This window comes from Rhinatrema bivittatum, chromosome 6, assembly GCF_901001135.1.
Source record: "Rhinatrema bivittatum chromosome 6, aRhiBiv1.1, whole genome shotgun sequence".
In the NCBI taxonomy this organism is placed as follows: domain Eukaryota; kingdom Metazoa; phylum Chordata; class Amphibia; order Gymnophiona; family Rhinatrematidae; genus Rhinatrema; species Rhinatrema bivittatum.
The window spans coordinates 257921370-257943032 of record NC_042620.1 but is presented as its reverse complement, the minus strand read 5'-3'; the positions used below and the strand labels follow the sequence as shown (position 1 = coordinate 257943032).

At 45.8% G+C, this 21663-nt stretch overlaps 1 protein-coding gene across 1 annotated transcript in view; it reads left to right on the top strand.

The window, feature by feature from the left end:
- The window catches only part of SETD1A (SET domain containing 1A, histone lysine methyltransferase), a 374529-nt gene that overhangs the window by 311728 nt on the left and 41138 nt on the right, over positions 1-21663 (top strand). Inside the window, exons 16-17 of the mRNA XM_029606903.1 lie at positions 1756-1866; positions 11541-11660. Of these exons, the coding sequence (XP_029462763.1) occupies positions 1756-1866; positions 11541-11660 (231 nt within the window). The remainder of the gene's footprint in view (positions 1-1755; positions 1867-11540; positions 11661-21663) is intronic.

Below are 21663 nucleotides of genomic sequence, written 5' to 3'. Positions count from 1 at the left end.
CTAATCATTCATATGTGAGGACTAGCATCCTACTTGTCCTGGGATAAAGCAAAATTGCTTACCTTGTAATAGGTGTTATCCCAGGACAGCAGGATGTGGTCCTCAAGAAACCCACCCGCCACCCCGCGGAGTTGGGTCTGATACGTTTTATTATTTTATTTTTGGCTAGCGCTCATTGCTACAAACGAGACTGAAGGGAGACCCCTGTGGCTCGAGGGATCATGGCATGCTGGGCATGCTCAGTAGGCTCAGGATGCCAGTCAAAAGTTTCTAGAAGCTTTGACAGAAAGTTTTCCAGGATAGGGCTCCGTCAGTGATGTCACCCATATGTGAGGACTACATCCTGCTGTCCTGGGATAACACCTATTACAAGGTAAGCAATATTGCGACCCTTGGATGTCAAAAGACATATCGTGAGGTATCTAAATCTTTCTGGAAGACGGGTAGCCTGTTTGTCCTCCACGTAGGTAGTAAACAGGGCGAGCCAGCTTCACGGGCTACAATAGCTCGCTGAATTAAGGAGGTGGTCGGCCGCATACGTGGATGCTGAACAGCTGTTGCCTAGTCAAGTTAGAGCTCATTCCACTAAGGCTCAGGCAGTGTCATGAGCGGAAGTTAGATTGTCTCCTGTCTACATTTGCCGAGCTGCGACTTGGTCCTCTTTGCACATCTTTTCCAGGTATTATCGTCTAGATCTGCAGGCCCAGGAGGACACAGTCTTTGCACATGAGGTTTTGACTAGACCGCTGGCAGCCTCCCACCCTATTCGGGAGTAGCTTGGATACATTGCACTGGTTCTGGATTCATCTGACTAGATGCTAAGAAAAGATAAATTACAACTTACCCGAAAATTTCCTGTTCTTTAGGATAATCAGATGAATCCATCTTTCCGCCCTTCACTGCCGAATAATTGTTCTATGGTTGTTCTGCGTGGCTACGTGTTCCGGGGTTACTGGTTTTAGTCCAGTCCCTAGACTAGGATTGATATATTCTTTGTCTGAGCTTAGTGTTTCCTGTTGGCTGAGTACTGAAATGATTATCTGTTATTGATCAAGTTTTTGCTAGTCTGTCGACAGTTGGCTTTTGAAGAGAATACTGGCAAGCTGATGTCACTGCAGGAGTCTATATACTGTGTTGTCAGCTTTGCTCTGTCTTCATCTGCTGGTAGCGATGCATAACCCCATTAGTTCTGGATTCATCTGACTATACTAAAGTAAAGGAAATTATCAGGTAAGTAGTAATTTCTCATTATGGAAATATCCTTCCATTTGGGGCCACCCACTTGTATAATTGATATAAAATTGTATAAAAGGGAGGAGGAATAGCCTAGCGGTTAGACCAGGGTTCAAGTCCCGCTCTCGCTCCTTGTGACCTTGGGCAAGTCACTTTACCCTCCATTGCCTCAGGTATAAAACTTAGATTGTAAGCCTTCTGGGGATAGAGAAATACCTACAGTACCTGAATGTAAACCGATGTGATATCTCAGATCGAATGTCGGTATATAGAAATAATAAAAATTGGTGAACTGCTTTCTAAAAAAACAAAAATCCACTTATTTAGGTAAGCAGCTTAGCTTTCTTAGTTTTGAAAGTACTTGAACTAAGAAGAGTTTGGGCCCAGAGGAAACAAACATTTTACTTTTTGAAAAGGAGTCTTTCATGAGAGAGGTACTGCATACCCTTTGGTCTAGATTGGTATTTTCAGTTAATGGAAAAGAAATCAAAATAACGCACACTATTTTCTCCCACTCTGCAGGGCACCAACCGTGTGTTATCGGAGAGACGGTCGGAACAACGGCGATTACTGAGTGCCATTGGAACCTCTGCAGTCCTAGATAGTGACCTGCTGAAGCTGAATCAGCTGAAGGTAAGTGTTGCTTAATGGTCCTGTAAATATCCACACAGAGTAAAATAGGGAATGTAGCATACACAATAAAGGGTGCTGCAGTGCATGACTAAGATGTATTTAACAGCATTTGTAAATGTGGGTTTCTGTATTAGAACTGCAGATGGTTCTGCAGAGCAAGGTTGAAATATATTTCCCTGTATGTACTCAGATCAGTCCAGACTCCTGGGTTTTGCCTTCCTGCCAGCAGATGGAGACAGAAAAAGTTCTCTGACACTTTACATAACCCAGTGTGCCACCTGCAGTCCCTCAGTATTTCTCTGTTTCCAGCAGATGGTAGATGGTTAAAAACTTGCAGTTTGGAGAGAGAAAAAAAAAGGATTAAAAGACAGAATTTCTGGATCCTCCCAGGGGGTTGTGAGGTCCTGGTTCCCCCCCCCCCCTGGTTTGAGACAGATGACCAGGGGGTTGGTGATCCTTCTGATTGCTGGGTCCGGAGGCTGTGGGGTGGACATCTGGTCGTCCAGATCCCTCATCCCTCACCTCTCATGAGACAGCTTGGAATCTGCTGGCAGTTCTGCACTGCAAACCCAGTGAAGCAGGGAGGTATCCCTTTTATACAGTTTGTCCTGGGCTGCACCACTAAAGTTTGGCAAAAGGAGATAGATATAACCGATGGTCTGGCTCTTTTCTGATCTGCCATGTGGCCTGCGCTCTGGAACTGGAACCTCCGCACCAAATGAAAATATTGGTTTCTATATATCTTTTTTTGTTCTCAGAGTAAAAAAAAAAACCAAGAACAAGGAACTAGTTAGAGGAATCTGTGCAGCAGCAGGGTTCCGGGGGCGGGGGAGCTACCTTAGCAGCTCAGGGAGCTCTGTGATGGTTTTTTTCAGCAGCTTCTCTGCCTGCATAGGAGACCGGGTGTTGGCTTTGTGGCGCTGAAGGACTGTTCTCTTGCTTGCTGTTGAGATGCTGGTGAAGTCACTGGTAGGGGAGGAACAGCATGTGCATGTGGAAGAAAGCAGCCTGGTGTTTGGGGGTCTGCGTTGAGCATGGCTGCACCAGTAGAACGAGCCTTGTGGGTGATGGTGTCTAGCGCTGAGGCTTTCCCTGTCAGCGCAAAAATGGCGGCCATTTTAGATTCCCTAGCAGTGTCGGCAGGAGAGGCAGGGGAATCCCCTCCTCAACTATCGCCGGTAGTTCCCTGTCCTGCAGAGGAGCAGAGAGGAACTTCCACCAAGGAGTCTCTGGTTATGGTAAAGGTCTTCTGCCGGTTTTAATTTGTTTGTGCACAAAACTTGTTAAGTGGAACAAGCAGCAGGGAATGCTGGCTGTGTCCTATTCTCCATGGCTTCTCAGCCCATCAAGAGGCCTGAGCTGTTGAGAAGCTCTTCAGGCCTTCAATAATTTTCAGTGCTGGATGTTGAAGAGATCCAGGCCTAAACACACTGAAGGTGCAGGCAGGCTTTGCTTAGCCATGTAGTAGGCTACGGCAAAAGTTCTTTTCCCATCTGCATAGGTGTGTGAAAGCATTCTTGCGTGATTGTTGCATGCAAAGGGACCTGAGCGCATAAGGCCACAGTCTAGATTTGAGCACGTATGTCTGCTAACTAGACTTGAACGCGTATTTGCGCAGGTACTTGTGTGCGTATGATCACATGAGGGCGTATTTGCACATGTAGTTATGTGCGTATGACCGCAACCTAGTCTTCAGCGTGTATTAGCACACATCCTGGAGGGGTGTGTGTGTATGCCCGGGTGGCATTGGTGTGCACGCAGGAGGCCGCCAAGAGCCAAAGTTCAGGAGAGCTAGGCACCAGGGCTTTGCTATCTGTGAGGCTTGCTGTCTGATAGCACTTCAGAGATAGGGAAGGATTCCAAAAACAAAGTGGTAGCCGGTCTAAAGTAGCCACGGATGTGAGAAAAACAAAAGTAGACCGATGCCTTGGAAAGAGTTTTATTAAATATAGTAATAACTGCCCGACTCAGGCCGAGTTTCGCCCTTAGGGCTACATCAGGGGCTCTAAAAAAAACAACAAAAAAAACATTTACTTTAATATAAATATAAAACAACCCATAAAAAAATAAAACAAAATAAGAGTAAAAAATATATACAAATACACAGATAATTGAACAAAAGAGACAAACTATCAAGTGTTAAATTTAGGAACAGAGAAAAGAAACTTAAAAAAAAAAAAAAAAAATATATATATATAAATATATAAGGGCGACTGTTACCTTGAAATTGGATAAGTAATAGATTATGTACTCGGGCACACTGTATAGTGTTCAAATTGTATGCTGAAAAATGAGGAAAATAATTAAATTATGTATTAGATCCTATTGTGGATTGTAACTAGTATTAATACTAAAAATCAAAAAATAAAACTTAAAATATAGTGATTTCTGTAAAACAAAAAAATAATTGAAAAATATACTGTATTTTCCGGCGTATAAGACGACTGGGCATATAAGACGACCCCCCCTTTTTTATACATATTTTTAAGAAAAAAAATAATTTTACACTCAAACAGGAGCAACCCTATCTATGAAAAGGCAACACTACAAATACCGTATATCAGGCCCTAAAAACCAATATACCTCTTATTAGGAAAACAGAACTAGCAAGCAGCTATAGATCCCCACACATAAATAATTGTAAAACTATACTAATAAGCAGAATAAATGTTTCAAAACAGCTATGAACAGAATAACATCCAACAATTAAAAACTCATAAAAACTATTAAACATTCTCCAAACACCAATAAAATATTTCAAAAAAGCAGACACATCACATAATATTAAATAATTAAAATGGCAGTCAATCAAGAAAAATAAACTTAAAAAGCCACCTTTCCTTACCCCCTCCAGCAGCTCTCCTATTCCTCTTCCTCTTCCTTAGGGCCCATGTCTCTCACACACACACACACCATACCAGTCATGCCCCCATGACCAGTTTCTGTCTCTCACACACCAATCATTTCCCAAACAGTCTTTGACACACACACCAGACACCTTCCTGAACAGTTTCTCTCATGCCATACACACACACAGGCTTCCCACTCCCGTGTTCTGCTTACCGTACATATACGGGCTTCTCACTCTCATAATCACTTTCTCTGTCTCACACACACACACACACACACCAGTCTCTCTCTCATTTCCATGCTCACTCTCCACGTGCACAGGCTTCTCATTCCCTGAATCACATTCTTTCTCTCACATTCACACACACCAGTCTCTTTCTCTCACACACACCGTCACCTTATCAACCAGTCTCTCTCTCATGCACGCGCACACACACACACACACACACAGCCAGCCCTCCTGCTCCCATGCTCTCTCACATAATCAGGCTTCTTACTCCCATGCTTTCTCACATACCCAGATTTCTCACTTCCATGCTTTTTTTCTCTCTCACACTCACATACACATCAGTCATCTCTCTGAGCAGTCACTTTCATTGTCTCTCACACACAAGCTCGCTGACCAGTTTCTCTCAATCACACACATGCTCTCAATCAAATGCATTCTCTCACTTACACACAGGCTGGCTGCTTCTCTCTCTCTCTCACTTCCACTCCCCCCCCCCCCCCCCCCCCCCGAGCACAAATAGTAGCTGCAGCAGCTTCCTCCTCCAGCCCCCGCAGGCCAAGAAAGAAGACACCCATCGGCCGCGGGAGGCTCATGCTGCTGTTTCCTTTCCCGATTACCAGCTCCTTCGACTGCTCGGGGCCGTTCCTGCTGTCGCCGCTGCAATTTTTTCACGCGGCACGGCTCTTTCTTCCCGCGCATCACTTCCTGTTCCGGTTCAAGGGGGGGGGGGGGGCGGGAAGAAGAAAAGGGCAGCCGCGGATGCCACAGCTTTTTTTTTTTTTTTTTGCACTGCTGCCGTTCCCGCTGGGCTTGAACGTGCTGATAGCCCAGTGGCAACGGCAGCGCCGTGCCGCATGAAAAAATTGCAGCGGCGATAGCAGGAACGGCCCCGAGCAGTCGAAGGAGCCGGTAATCGGGAAAGGAGACGGCAGCATGAGCCTCCCGCGGCCGATGGGTTTCTTCTTTCTTGGCCTGCGGGGGCTCGAGGAGGAAGCTGCTGCAGCTACTAATTGTGCTCGGGGGGGGGGGGGGGGGGTGAGAGAGAGAGACAGCCAGCCTGTGTGTAAGTGAGAGAATGCATTTGATTGAGAGCATGTGTTTGTGATTGAGAGAAACTGGTAAGAGAGCAGGTGTGCCCTGTAAGACGATACCCGGCGTATAAGACGACCCCCGACTTTTGAGAAGATTTTCTTGGGTTAAAAAGTCGTCTTATACGCCGGAAAATACGGTATGTAAGATTTATGGTGTATTAATAAAGCATGATTTAAAATAAAATTTTGATTGAGGTTTATATGTATAAAAGGTTCTGTAAAAGAAGAGAGACAAAAAAAATGTTTTTAATGATCTGTTCCAAACATGCTTAGAACATAAGGTTTCTAAAAAAATGTTTAGAAAATTGATGAAGGTACCCTTAAAACATAACATCCTTAAAAACTCATAAATACTAAAAATATGAAAAAATTTAAGTGAAAAGGTGCCCTTAAAGCACATTGCCCTTATAGTATCTTAATTTACTAATTTTTACTCTTATTTTATTTGTTTTATTTTTTTATGGTTTGTTTTATATTTATATTAAAGTAAATGTTTATTTTTTAGAGCCCCTAATGTAGCCCTAAGGGCGAAACTTGCCCTGAGTCGGGCAGTTATTACTATATTTAATAAAACTCTTTCCAAGGCATTGGTCTACTGTTGCTAGCACTTCAGTCCTTTCTCTGCAATGGTGTCAGTGCTGTTTAGATGCTCAAAGTGATTAGACTACTACAGCTTTTGCTCATGTTGGGACATCCCCCTCGCCCTATGGTGTCTCTGGAGGGGAGGAGTGAAGTTGGGAGGTAGGCAACGGTCAGGTCTCCTCCTCCCTTGTTCCTGATGGCAGAAGCTTCCCTGAGAGAGGTTGGAGAAAGCAAGGTTGGGCCTGTAAGCTCCGGTATATGTCCACCCGCCGCCGCCTCCTCTTAGGTGGGAATGTTTCCAGGATCTGCAGACCTTTTCTGCAGGGGCACTCAGCAAAGGCGAAGCAACGTACTACTTAGGGATCATGTTCTCGGGCTTCCCCATTTGTCAGGCTCGGTGAGCAAATGCTGCAGGGAGACTGTCCCTGGCAATGTTCAAGGGGATGTGGATCATGAGACATCGGAGGATTCCAATGGGGAATTGGCTTTCTCCCAGGACAAGCAGGATGATAGTCCTCACAGATGGGTGACATCTGCCTTTTGAACCACGCAGTCTAACTCCTCTCTGAATGCGGGTGCGGACAAGACCGACCCTGGAGTAGGAGGCAGGCTGGGCATCACCGGAGCGTCCACAGGGTTCCGCGGAGGCTCGGTGCCCGGCTCCGATATCTGTGAGGAATGCCCTGGGCTCCCGGGTCTGGAGGAGGATGGGGCCTCCTCCCCTCGGGGCCTCTTCGGAGGGAGTTCGGCCAAGACCAATGCTGCTCCGGTGTCTATGCTTCCCACGATGCTCAGCCCTGTCCTTCTCTGGTGCCGAGGACGACGATGCAGAAGTATTTGAATGTCCCGATGCCGGTGAGGGGCGATCTCCTGCTCCCTGATCATTGCGGCGAAGGTCCCGAGTCAAATTGATCCCCATGACTTGATGTACCCGGCACCGGGGTCGATGGAGCAGATTGCTTGGAACCAAACAAGTGCTCCATCTTGTCCAGGCGAGTGCACGACATTTGGTCATCTGAGCGCAACGAGGACACCGACTGATGTCATAGGAAGGCCCGAGACACAGGATGCAGACGTTGTGTAAGTCTGTGATGGGCATAGTCTGCGGACACTCAGTGCACTTCCTAAAACCGGGCACCATTGAAAAAAGAGGCGGCGTGCAATCGGTGGCTGTTGGCCACTGGGAGGTAGACGCTCGGGAACCGACCGCAAGAACACGGAAGACACTTACCGGATGCCGGAGGAGCAATTCGCAATGGGTGACCCCGATGGCAGGAGAAACAGATGAAAAAAACGTCGAATTGTTCCGTGAGGAAATTGTGGGGGAAAACGTTCTCACAGAGCTCCACAAACCATGAGGCAACAGCTCCTTGGACAAAAGGAGACTGAAGGGGGACTCCGTGTGGCCACAGGGTTAGTGGCATGCTGGGCATGCTCAGTGTGCCAGTCAAAAAGTGTTTCGTGACAGGGTTCCATCTGATGATGTCACCCATCTGTTAGGACTAACATCCTGCTGTCCTGGGAGAACATCTGATACAGGTAAGCAACTCTGCTTTCTCACCTCTAGAAGAGGAAGACTTTGCATATGATTGAGATCCACTTCAGACTCGACTCAGATTTTTTTCTTTTCTCACAGAGATGTCTTGCTGAGTTTGTTGGCTCAGACTTTGAACACGTTCGGCATGGTTCGAGGCTTAGTGTGGCCGGAGGTCAATTTTAAGTTAAGCTCCTGTTTCTTTCCCCCCCTGTATCCAATTCAAGAGAGATTGGAAACTCTGAGGTCCAATTCTGGGGTCTATCATAGTGGCGGTACACAAGGAAGAGTTCTTGGCATCTCTCGCCTTGACAAAGGCATATCTGCACATAGCCATCAGGCCGGAGCACCAGAGATTCCTGAGGTTCATGGTCCTAAAGGAGTAGTTTTGGTTTTGAGCCCTTCCCTTTGGCTGGCGACGGCTTCACATACCTTCACCAAGGTACCTTCCCATTGCAAAAGGAGAGTGTCTTGGTGCATCCGTATCTGGACGACTGGCTTATTCATGCAAAATCAGAGGACTCCTGTTTACTATCAGTACAAAAGGTACCGATGCGCTTGAAGTCTCTAGGATGGGTGGTGAACCTAACAACGAGCCATTTAGTTCTCTTTCAAACTCTGGAGTATCTGGGAGCTCTGTTTGACATGCTGGTGGAGAGAGTGTTTCTCAAAGAGAGAGTTTTGAAATTGCAAAGTCAGATTAGGCTTCTGCTAGAGCTTTCGATGCCCAGAGTCTGGGACTATTTACAGGTCCTGGGTTCTATGGCATCGACATTGAAATTAATGCATTGGGCATTCATGCATATGCGGACTCTGCAGGGGGTTCTTCTCTCCTGCTGAAATCCTTTATTGTATGATTCTTCTGTTAGAGGGGGAAGCTAGGGACAGTCTTTCATGATAGCTTACTCACACCAATCTCCAGCGTGGTGTAGAATTGTTTTGAATTGGGTAATATTCTACACTGATGCAAGCATCTCAGGATGGAGGGTGGTGTGGCAAGATCAGTCTGCGCAGGGCCAGTGGTCAAAACAGGAGGCCTCATGGTCTATCAATTGGTTAGAGACGAGAGCGTTGCATTTCATATTGCTTGCCTGTCCGCTAAAGTTATGTGGTCATCCAGTATGGATTTTATCAGACAATGCGATGACAGTGACCTACATCAACCGTCAAGGCGGAACCAAGAATCAGACAATGGCTCGGGAATTGATTCTCTGGGCAGAGCAGCACTTGGAGTGGCTGGGAGCATCTCACATCGCCGGAGTAAACTATGTTCTGGAGGATTTTCTCAGAGAAAATTAGACCCCAGGGAATGGGAGCTGCCAAAGGCAGCAATGTGTCTCATTCACGAAAGATGGGGGTATACTGACCAAAGAGAAACCAAGGCATCACAGTTTTACAGCCACTGAACGGAACATGATACAGAAGGAATCTGAGCTCTGCTGCTGTGGACTCGAGGGATTCTTCTTTGTCTTCTCTCCTTGGCCTTTGGTGGACAAGGGATTATGGCTGATAGAGAAGTATCTGGGCAATGTGATCCTGGTAACCTGAGAGTGGCCATATCTACTCTGCTTCCCAGATCCGATCACCATGGCCATAGACTGGCCTCTGAGGTACAGACATCAGTCAACTCTTCCACCAGGGCCCAATATTTTGGGGTCAGGCTGCACACTTCTGTCTCACACCTTCGCTTCTGGAAGGAGACGACTGAGATGGAAGGGGATATTCTGAAGTGGTTATTTTCACCTTATTGTAGGCTAGGTGATCTTCTACATCCTTGATGTATGTGCGAATTTGGAGGATCTTCAAGTCCTGGTCTACTGTTGACAGAGTGCAGCCTCAGGCTGTTCAAGCTATGGTGTTGCATATTTTAGCTTTTCTACAGAAAGGTTCTGGTCAAGGGACTGGCATTTAACTCTGAGAGTCCAGGTAGCGACATTGGGTTGTCTCTGAGGTAAGGTGAAAGGGTATCCTCTGTCCACACATCCGGATATTATACGGTTCCTTCGGGGAGCTAATAGCTTGCATTCTCAGGTGCGGAACGTTTGTCCATCTTCGACTGTGTGAGGACTGTGTGAGCCTCAGTTTGAACCACTAAAGTGAGCTATGGTTAAGGGCTTGAGTCTTAAAGTGGTTTTCTTGGTGGCTATTTGTTCAGCCAGGAGAATTTTGGAGTTCCAGGCACAGTCATGTCAAGATTCCTTCCTACAGATGTCTGATTCGGGGGTATCTTTATGCTTGGTGCCTTCTTTTCTGCCTGAGGTAGTGTCTGCATGCCATCTTAGTTGGACAGTGGAGTTTCCAGCTTTTCTGGATTTGGCTTCCTCTATGCCACATGTGGGGGAGCTTAGGCTCTTAGATGGGAGGCATGCATTATTGAGAAATCTAAAGGTCAATTATGATTTCCGTAGATCGGATCACCTCTTTGTACTATGGAGTGGTCGAAAGAAGGGAAGTAAGATGTCTAAGGCTACAGTTGTGTGGTGGCTGAAGGAAGTGATTGAGTAGACTTACATTTCTAAAGGGTGCCCGCTGCCGGGGGGGGGGGTTAGGGGCGCACTTAATGCATTCTCAGGCGACTTCCTGGGCTGAGTCACAACAGGTGTCTCTGCCTGAAATTTGCTGGGCGGCTACTGGGAAGTTGTTTTGCTAGGTGTTATCACTTGGATGTGGGGCTCCAGCTTCCATGTGCTTTGAGTGTTCTACGAGCTGAACTCTCCAGGTTCCACCCGAGTTAAGGAGTCTGGACTGATCTGGGTGCATACAGGGAAAGGAAAATTGGTTCTTACCTGCAAATTTTCGTTCCTGTAGTACCACAGATCAGTCCAGAGACCCGCCCATTTACTGGGGGGGGGGGGGGGGGGGGGGAGAGTCTGCTGCTCGTACTGTTGCTTTCTATATAGTGCTGAGTTGTTGGAAGTTTTCAATGCTGATCACTTATGTTAAATTTGAGAAACAAGTTTTCCATTGTCTTTTTGAGCAACCACCTTCTTCCAGCTCATTGGAGGGGAAGAAGTTTGCTTAGAAATTTATGGTTGTTACTGTCTCCTTGGCTTGGGTACAAGTCAATACTGAGGGACTGCAGGTGGCACACTGATTATGTACAGTATCAGTGAAACTTTCTCTGTCTCATCTGCTGGCAAGGAGGCAAAACCCAGGAGTCTGGACTGACGTGTGGTGGTACAGGAACAAAAATTAGTAGGTAAGAACCAATTTTCCTTTACAGAATTCTGTGTTTGGGGATGTAATAATAAAATGGGTGTGCTATAGGGCAGGCATAATATTCATTGTTAAGTTTGTGCTGTTTTTAGAGAGTTATGATTGTGGAAAAGTGCTTTTGAGGACCTCATTTTGAGCTTTTTGGTGTGGGGGTTCAATTTTCTCCTTCTAGTTCCGTAAGAAGAAATTGCGCTTTGGTCGCAGTCGTATCCATGAGTGGGGTCTCTTTGCTATGGAGCCCATTGCTGCAGATGAGATGGTGATCGAATATGTTGGACAGAATATCCGGCAGGTAAGTGCACCACTGTTTTTCTTCAGTAGAACTAGCTGCTTTCTATCTTATGGTATATTTTAGAAGTGAGACAAATGGGGCCAGTCCAGTGGCTCGGAAGAAAGTGCTGTGCACTGCTATGTGGAAGATCCCCAATTCAATCCCGAGTTGGGACTTCTGTTTCCAGGATGCTGCAGAGGGAGTTTTCACAGCTTTGGGAGGGAAGGGGGAAAGAAATTGTGGTCATTGCTCAGGGGTGTCAGTTGGTGGTTGTATTCAGAGACCATGATTGCAGAGTTGTGAAAAGATTCTTGATACTTGGCCCCTGACTCATGACCAGACTAGGCATATTGTGGGTAGAGGGAAAAAATCCCTTAGTAGTTGCAACTGAAGGCTTATGGAGCCAGATTCAGCCTTGGTTCTAATTTAAACTGGAAGTACAAAGGAGCAAGAGGAAACTGCAGGGTTAAAAGAAAAAAAAAATCAGAATGCTGACAGAGGGTTTCTTTTGAGACCAACTTTATAATACTTTAAAATGCACTGCTAACAGAGAGTCTTGTAACAATAGCAGGAAGATAAGGGTACCAATATAAGATCCCTGCTGATTTTTCTACATGGATTTTTTTGGCGTGCATAGCAAAAACCAGCGGAAATCCGGGATGTAATAACAGCCGTGTATGCGCATGAAATCTGTGCTCCCAGACATACACGCCATAATCCATGCAGTAATGCGCACTAATGGCCCTATGTAGTAAAACATGCAGACATCCATGCAGACACCCATCGGTGTGTGAATGCCTGTGATTGATTCTAGGGGGGAAAAGCCTTTCTTGTTCAAAAAAATGAATAAATTAGTGGTCCAGAAGTTGATGTTAAGGTGCGTGGAGCAATATCTAACCCCTTCATGATCAGATTCAGACCACTAGATTGGTGATTCTGCCTCATTGAGACGCTTCCTTCTCTCTATCTGTTTCATCCGCCGCTTGGCTAACCCGCAAAAACATCAAAATACCAGTCTCCACACCAGCGCTTTCACTTACCTCCTGCCCTGATCCATGCGCTAAAAATCCATATTAAAAAACCCGAACTAACCCGATCTCCCTGCATTGCCTGTAAATAATCACCTTTCTTGCATGCCATTAGCATGCACTCGCGCAGAAAAACCATGGGTCTGTGAGCGCACTTGAATGCGCTTTTTTTCCCCACACACAGAACCCTTATTATCCCAGGACAAGCAGGATGCTAGTCCTCACATATGGGGTGACGTCACTGACAGAGCCCTATCGCGGGAAAACTTCTGTCAAGGTTTCTAGAAACTTTTGACTGGCAGCCTGAGGCTACTGAGCATGCCCAGCATGCCATGATATTCTCTGCCACAGAGGTCTCACTCCAGTCTTCATTTTTCCACGCTGCCGTCAGCATTGCGGTTACCGGAGCCCTGTGAGACTTCTCACATTTTTGACTGAAAAGACACCTTAAAATTTCAATTTTCTCCCACATCGGGTCTTACTTCACTTTTGTCACCGGACGTCGATACCAACATGGCATCCGGTTTCAAGAAATGTCCTACTTGTAACCGAACCATGTCTGTAACAGATCCACATCTAGAATGTGTGATCTGTCTCAGAGAAAAGCATGAAATATCTTCATGCTCACAATGTCAAGAAATGACCCCAAAGGGTCGGAAACTTCGGCGGCAAAAGATGGCTCATCTTTTTCAACTACAATTAATTCCATCGCCATCTACTTCGACGAAATCCTCTCCCGCAGGAGTAACCAAAAAACTCCTAATAAAGAAACGACACGTCGAAGGATCTGGGGACGCTACTTCACCGACCGCGTCTATGTCATCGACAAGATCAGTTTCAGAACCGAGACCAAAACACAAGCATCGACACCGTCGATCTTCGGCGTCCCCGTCAATTCCGTCCTCGACAGAACCATCCGCGAAACGGCAAAAATCCTCCGATGATCTGCAAACCTCTGTATCTACCATGCCGTCATCGTCATTGACACCGTTGCCAGTATCCACTACTCCGGACTTAACGGTCCTCATCCAGAAGATGGTAATGGAGGCTTTGCAGAAGCAACTTCCGGCGCCATCGTCGATGCCGGCAGTCATGCCAACGCAAGTCATCGAGCCGATACCATAGATAACACCGATGGTACAAACTACCTCAATGCCGATGAAGTCTTCGATGATTACATCACTGGTGCCTTCATACTTCTCGATGCCTACCCCGATGGAAAACATTCCATCAATGCCAAGCTCTTCGATGTCATCGATACCGCCATTTTCCATTCCTATTTCAGAGTTTTCCTTTCTTTCTTCATCAGCATCGACTATTCCATCGATATCACAATCGATGTCTATCTATACCACGGCACCTACCATACCTCCACTTCATAAATCGAAGGCATCGAAGCCTAAGTCATCCATTAAGCAAAAACCGTCGATGACTCAACATCTTCAATCACAGCCCAAGCTTCCAACTTCAGAAGAAAGGGCACTACATGATATTCTAACTAAAAGATATCATGACTTACTATCCTCCTTCACAACAAAAGTGACACACTCTAGAGAGGGAAATAGTATTTTTAACTATTTACCATAAACACATTTAAACCAGACTAGAGACAATATCATCGGCATATGCTCAAGAAAAGGTTTAATCCGCTGTCTCTCGCCCTCAATGGGCCGCAGGCAGTAGTCAGCCTATGAGCAAAGGAATTTTTAATCATCTATTGTCTCACGTCTACCATAACATAATTTTTTATAATTTTTTAAATTTTTATAAATATCAACTATTCAAATTTAATCAAATTCAAGTATAAAGCATCTATTGAAAAAATCTCAAAACCGGCTTATTACCCAAATTTTTAGTAAAAAATACTTAGCCAATAGAAGATCATTCAAATATTCAACCCGACATGGGCCATGTTTCGACTCAAGAGTCTTTTTCAAGGGGAATGGATATATCGGCTCTTTGTTACCGGTCAAAAATTATTAGAATTCCTGGAAAACATTAAACACACACACACTCAAAGAACATATTAACTAAAATTTAAAAAATTATAAAAAATTATGTTATGGTAGACGTGAGACAATAGATGATTAAAAATTCCTTTGCTCATAGGCTGACTACTGCCTGCGGCCCATTGAGGGCGAGAGACAGCGGATTAAACCTTGTCTTGAGCATATGCCGATGATATTGTCTCTAGTCTGGTTTAAATGTGTTTATGGTAAATAGTTAAAAATACTATTTCCCTCTCTAGAGTGTGTCACTTTTTTGTTGTGAGTGATCATTTGAGAGGAGTTTGCTTCTGGTGAGTGATTTACTATCCTCCTTACCATCTCGCCCAGAAGGAGAGCAAGTTGAGGATCTTTCACTGGAAGAACCCTTACCAGGACCCTCTGGTGTACCTCCTCTTCACAAAGTTACACCTCCTCACCAGATACCTCAGTATGACACTTGGTCTGACACTGACTCCGATCCCTCATCAGAGGACTTCATGTCAGACTCATCTCCACCTCCTGCAACAAAACAATCACCTCCAGAGGATTTTTCGTTCCCGCTTTTTGTTCAGGAAATGGCAGATTCTATTCCTTTCCAGATACATACGGAGCAGGATGTAAGACAGCAAACTTTGGAAGTGCTCCAATTTGTGGATCCCCCAAAGCACACTCTGGCTATTCCTGTTCATGAAATTCTTTTACAACTGCAGCAACATATTTGGGAACACCCCTGCTCGGTTCCTGCAGTCAACAAGCGGATAGAATCAACTTATCTGGTACAACCCACCTCTGGGTACCAAAAAACTCAGCTACCCCACCACTCCGTAGTGGTGGAGTCGGCACAGAAAAAGTTCAGAAGGACAAGAGCCCATTCCTCAATACCTCCAGGAAAAGATAATAGATTTCTGGACCAAATGGGCCGCAAGGTGTTCCAAGGGTCAATGCTGAATTCCAAAATCTCAGCATACCATTTATACATGACCCAATACCAGAGGAACCTCTGGAAACAGATGGAGGAGTTTGTGTCATCCTTACCCACACAGTATCAGGAAGCTGCACAGACTATTATAAACAAGGGCTTAGATGCGGGGAAACATGAGGTAAGAGCAGCCTATGACAGCCTCACGAGTTGCTGCATCTGGCATCGCTGCAAGACACTGGGCCTGGCTTAAGGCCTCTGATTTAAGACCAGAAGTGCAGGATAAACTTGTCGATCTTCCCTGCCTGGGCGATAATTTGTTTGGTTCCAAAGTGCAGGATGCAGTTTCCCAGTTACGAGATCATACGGAAACTTTACAACAACTATCCTCACTTCCACATGACTCTGCTACGATGTTACCAGAAGGCCACCACGTAGAGATGCCAGATGGCCTTTCTACAGGCAACGTAAATACTATCCCCCACATCTAGACCAAGACATCCTAGATCTCAGCAGAGACAACAGAGGGCAGCAAGGGCACCACCAGCTCCGCAAACTGGCCCTGCTACCGGCTTTTGAAAGTACATCCAGGGAACAATGCCTCTGTCAATCCTCATTTAACACTACCAGTAGGAGGCAAACTGTCCAACTTCCACATCAATTGGACATCAATAACAACGGATCAATGGGTCCTATCTATAATAAACCAAGGATACCAACTCAATTTCATTTCAATTCTTGTAGATTTTCCACGGAAACATTCTCATCTCAGCAAAGATCATGTTCTTCAACTTCAGCTGGAATTATCCACCCTTCTGAGAGCCAGGGCTGTCGAGAGAGTGCCCCGGACTCAGCAAGGCAAAGGTTTCTATTCCCATTATTTCCTCATTCCAAAGGAAACCGGAGGCCTTCGTCCTATCCTAGACCTCAGAAATCTCAACAAATTTCTCAAGAAAGAGAAATTCAGAATGGTATCCTTAGGCACCATGCTTCCACTCCTTCAAAAAGGGGATTGGCTTTGTTCTCTGGATCTTCAAGATGCTTATGCTCACATTCCAATATTCCCCCCTCATCGCAAATATCTGCGCTTCATGGTAAACGATCAACATTTCCAATACAGAGTTCTGCCATTCGGCCTGGCCTCTGCTCCCAGAGTATTCACCAAATGTTTGGCAGTAATAGCAGCACACTTGCACAAACAAGGTGTTCATGTTTTTCCATATCTAGACATATCTTAAACTCTCACTTATCATACATTAACATCCCAGACTGCACCCCAGTCCCTTGGTCCGACCATTCTCTTATATCAGCTACTCTCACGACACGAGGAAACCCTATTCAGCCGCAACCTCACTCCACCATCCAGTTCAGAAGAAAATGTACATCCGACATTCTCAGTGAACATCTCTCCAAAGAACTCCCAAATCTAGACATCTCTAACCCCAACTCAGCCCTTCTATCCTGGCGCAATATCACGGAGTCGATAGCCAACAAACTTTGCCCCAGAGAGAAGAAAACCATCAATTGGACTCAAAAAAGGAAGCAACCTTGATACTCTCCAGAACTTAAACGGATGAAGCAAGACCTCCGTCACAAGGAAGGCACCTGGCGGAAGACCCCCAACACCACAACATTGTCAGATTACAAACGCACCATGCATCTTTATAAGATTTCTCTTCTGCAAGCAAAAAAAGACTATTATGCCAGCAGAATCCATGATATTCAGTATGACGCCAGGGCTCTGTTTTCCTATGTATCTCAACTCACTAAACCCTCTGCCCCTACCATTCCTGACGATCAGGCTCAATCCAAAGCTAATGATCTTGCAAATTGCAAACACCCTAGCGCTTCTCCCTACTAACTCAACACCACCAGCTCTAAACTTCACCAACACATGCTCCCCCAGAGCCACCCTAGACTCCTTCGAGCCCACCACCCCACTGGAGATAGAATTAACTCTCAAGAAGTTGAAACCATCCAGCCACCCGATGGACCATATCCCAATGAAACTTCTGCTCCTCATCCCAAGCACTATCTCCAGATCACTGGCCGACATCATTAACTGCTCCCTAACCCAAGGTATATACCCGGATGACCTCAAAACAGCATCTATCAAACCCCTCTTGAAGAAACCCAATCTGGACACAAAAGAGCTCTCCAATTTCCGACCCATATCCAACCTCCCGTTGCTAGCAAAACTCACAGAGAAGGTGGTGAACACACAGCTATCGGACTTCCTGGAGGAACACAAAATCCTATACCCCTCCCAGTACGGCTTCCGAAAGTCATCTAGTACCGAAACCCTCCTCATCTCTCTAACAGACCACATCCTCATGGGCCTAGATAAAGGGATTTCATTCCTGCTTATCCTCTTAGACATCTCTGCGGCGTTTGACACCGTGAACCATAACATCCTTCTAAATCGTCTTGCAGACATTGGATTATCCGGATACGCCCTCCAATGGTTCAACTCCTTCCTCAATAACAGAAGCTTCAAGATCACAATCAATAATAAAGAATCTCCTAATTTCAAATCCACTCTAGGCGTTCCACAAGGCTCCTCTCTATCCCCCACCCTCTTCAATATCTACTTATTGCCCCTCTGCCAGCTACTCACAAACCTTAACTTAATTCACTACCTATACGCAGACGACGTTCAGATATTGATCCCTATAAAAGAATCCCTTCCTAAAACACTCGCCTACTGGGAAGACTGCCTTAAGTCCATCAACCGCCTACTCACCAGCCTTAACTTGGTACTCAATGCAACCAAAACAGAAATCCTTCTTATCTCTCCCGACCACTCAACCAGCCATAATCAGACTGCGTCAATCCCTCAGACCACTCAAGTTAGAGATTTAGGGGTCATCCTCGATAACCATTTGAACCTAAAGAAATCAATCAACAATGTTACGAAGACTGTTTCTACAAGCTTCAAGTTCTGAAAAGACTCAAACCCCTTCTTCATCTCCAGGACTTCAGAACTGTCCTCCAGTCAACACTGTTCTCCAAAACGGACTATTGCAACACTCTCCTCTTAGGACTCCCGATCTCTGCCACCAAACCCCTACAGATGCTCCAGAACTCAGCAGCCAGGATCTTAACCAACACCAACCGGAGAACTCATATCACTCCTAAACTTAGAAATCTACACTGGCTACCTATCAAATACAGAATCTTGCACAAAGCACTCACCATAATCCACAAATCCATCCACAACCATCTACCTCTAGACCTTCAGTTCCCTTTCAAACTATACACATCTGCAAGACCCATCAGAGAGGCTCACAAAGGAACCCTTCAAGTCCCCCCAACTAGATCCACTCGTCTAACCTCCACCAAAGAACGGGCATTCTCCTCAGCTGGCCCCACCATCTGGAACAACCTGCCGACTGATCTAAGACTGGAACCCTGCCTGCAAACCTTCCGAAAAAAAACTCAAGACTCAATGGTAGGCTTGGCTCTTCCTCCAAGCCTACCATTAAGTGCTAAGACTTCAACAACACTCTCGTTCAGTCTCAACCATTCGGCTAAAATGCCCGGTCCAACCACAGCATAAACATACTTTCTCAGTCTCTAGTTTTTTCTATCCTTTTATTTCCAGGCTACTCTAGCCCCCAAGTTCCTTCCCCCTGTTATTTGTAACTGCGCCTCGGCCTTCCTGTTATATGGTTATGTTTCTTAGTTAATCCCTTAGTTCTATGTAAACCGGCCTGATATGAAGCTTGTCATGAAGTTCGGTATAGAAAAATGTTAAATAAATAAATAAAATAAAATAAATAGACGACTGGCTCATCAGAAGTCAATCTCATCAAGGAGCTCTAACTTCTTTAAATCACACCATTACTCTACTTCACAACATGGGATTTCTCATCAACTATCAAAAGTCCCATCTTACTCCCTCTCATCTCCTCTAATTCATAGGAGCAGAATTGAACTCCATCCTCGCAAAAGCCTTTCTCCCAGAGGATCGGGCAGAAACACTATCTCTGTTGGCAAACTGGATTTACTCAAAGAAAACAGCCACAGCTCATCAGCTTCTAACATTATTAGGCCACATGGCCTCCACAGTGCATGTTACTCCTATGGCAAGACTAGCCATGCGAATAACCCAGTGGGACTTTAAGATCGCAATGGATCCAAGCCATTCATCCACTTCATTCTCCAATTCAAGTCACACACCAGCTACGCTCATCTCTGCTTTGGTGGGTGAACAAGGACAATTTGTGCAAGGGCCAAACCTTCCAGCAACCAGTCCCACAAATAACTTTAATTACAGATGCATCCACCTTGGGTTGGGGAGCTCACATAGACAATCTCCAAACCCAAGGTACTTGGACAAAACTCGAAGCAACATTTCAAATCAATTTCCTAGAGCTTCGAGCTATATGTTATGCACTGCATGCTTCAAGGACTGCCTTTCACACAAGACTGTTCTCATCCAAACGGACAACACAGTAGCTATGTGGTACATCAACAAACAGGGAGGTACAGGCTCGTATCTCCTTTGTCAAGAAGCTGCACAGATTTGGGGTTGGGCCCTGAACCACTCAATGTTTCTTCGAGCCACTTATCTGGCAGGAATTCACAATGTAGTGGCAGATCGACTCAGTCGTCTGTTCCAACCGCACGAATGGTCCCTGGATCCCTCAGTAGTGACCAGGATATTTCAACGTTGGGGACAGCCGACAATAGACCTCTTTGCGTCACATCTGAATCACAAAGTGGACAACTTTTGTTCCCTACACAAACAGAAGAACCAGCCAGCCAAGGACGCCTTTGCTCGCCCTTGGAACTCAGGCCTACTATACGCGTATCCTCCAATACCGCTCATAACCAAAACTCTAGTGAAACTACAACAGGACAAGGGGACCATGATCCTCATAGCCCCGTATTGGCCACAACAAGTATGGTTTCCCATACTTCTAGACCTCTCAGTCAGGGATCCAATTTGCCTGGGAGTAGCTCCCACTCTCATAACTCAGGATCATTGTCGATTGCGCCATCCCAACCTTCATTCCCTGTCCCTGACAGGGATTGAAGGTTGGGATGGCGCAATCGACAATGGTTGACAGGGATTGACATGGACAGGGACATGGACAGGGATGGTTGACAGGGATTGACATGGACAGGGATTGAAGGTTGGGATGGCGCAATCGACAATGATCCTGAGTTATGAGAGTGGGAGCTACTCCCAGGCAAATTGGATCCCTGACTGAGAGGTCTAGAAGTATGGGAAACCATACTTGTCGTGGCCAATACGGGGCTATGAGGATCATGGTCCCCTTGTCCTGTTGTAGTTTCACTAGAGTTTTGGTTATGAGCGGTATTGGAGGATACGCGTATAGTAGGCCTGAGTTCCAAGGGCGAGCAAAGGCGTCCTTGGCTGGCTGGTTCTTCTGTTTGTGTAGGGAACAAAAGTTGTCCACTTTGTGATTCAGATGTGACGCAAAGAGGTCTATTGTCGGTTGTCCCCAACGTTGAAATATCCTGGTCACTACTGAGGGATCCAGGGACCATTCGTGCGGTTGGAACAGACGACTGAGTCGATCTGCCACTACATTGTGAATTCCTGCCAGATAAGTGGCTCGAAGAAACATTGAGTGGTTCAGGGCCCAACCCCAAATCTGTGCAGCTTCTTGACAAAGGAGATACGAGCCTGTACCTCCCTGTTTGTTGATGTACCACATAGCTACTGTGTTGTCCGTTTGGATGAGAACAGTCTTGTGTGAAAGGCAGTCCTTGAAGCATGCAGTGCATAACATATAGCTCGAAGCTCTAGGAAATTGATTTGAAATGTTGCTTCGAGTTTTGTCCAAGTACCTTGGGTTTGGAGATTGTCTATGTGAGCTCCCCAACCCAAGGTGGATGCATCTGTAATTAAAGTTATTTGTGGGACTGGTTGCTGGAAGGTTTGGCCCTTGCACAAATTGTCCTTGTTCACCCACCAAAGCAGAGATGAGCGTAGCTGGTGTGTGACTTGAATTGGAGAATGAAGTGGATGAATGGCTTGGATCCATTGCGATCTTAAAGTCCCACTGGGTTATTCGCATGGCTAGTCTTGCCATAGGAGTAACATGCACTGTGGA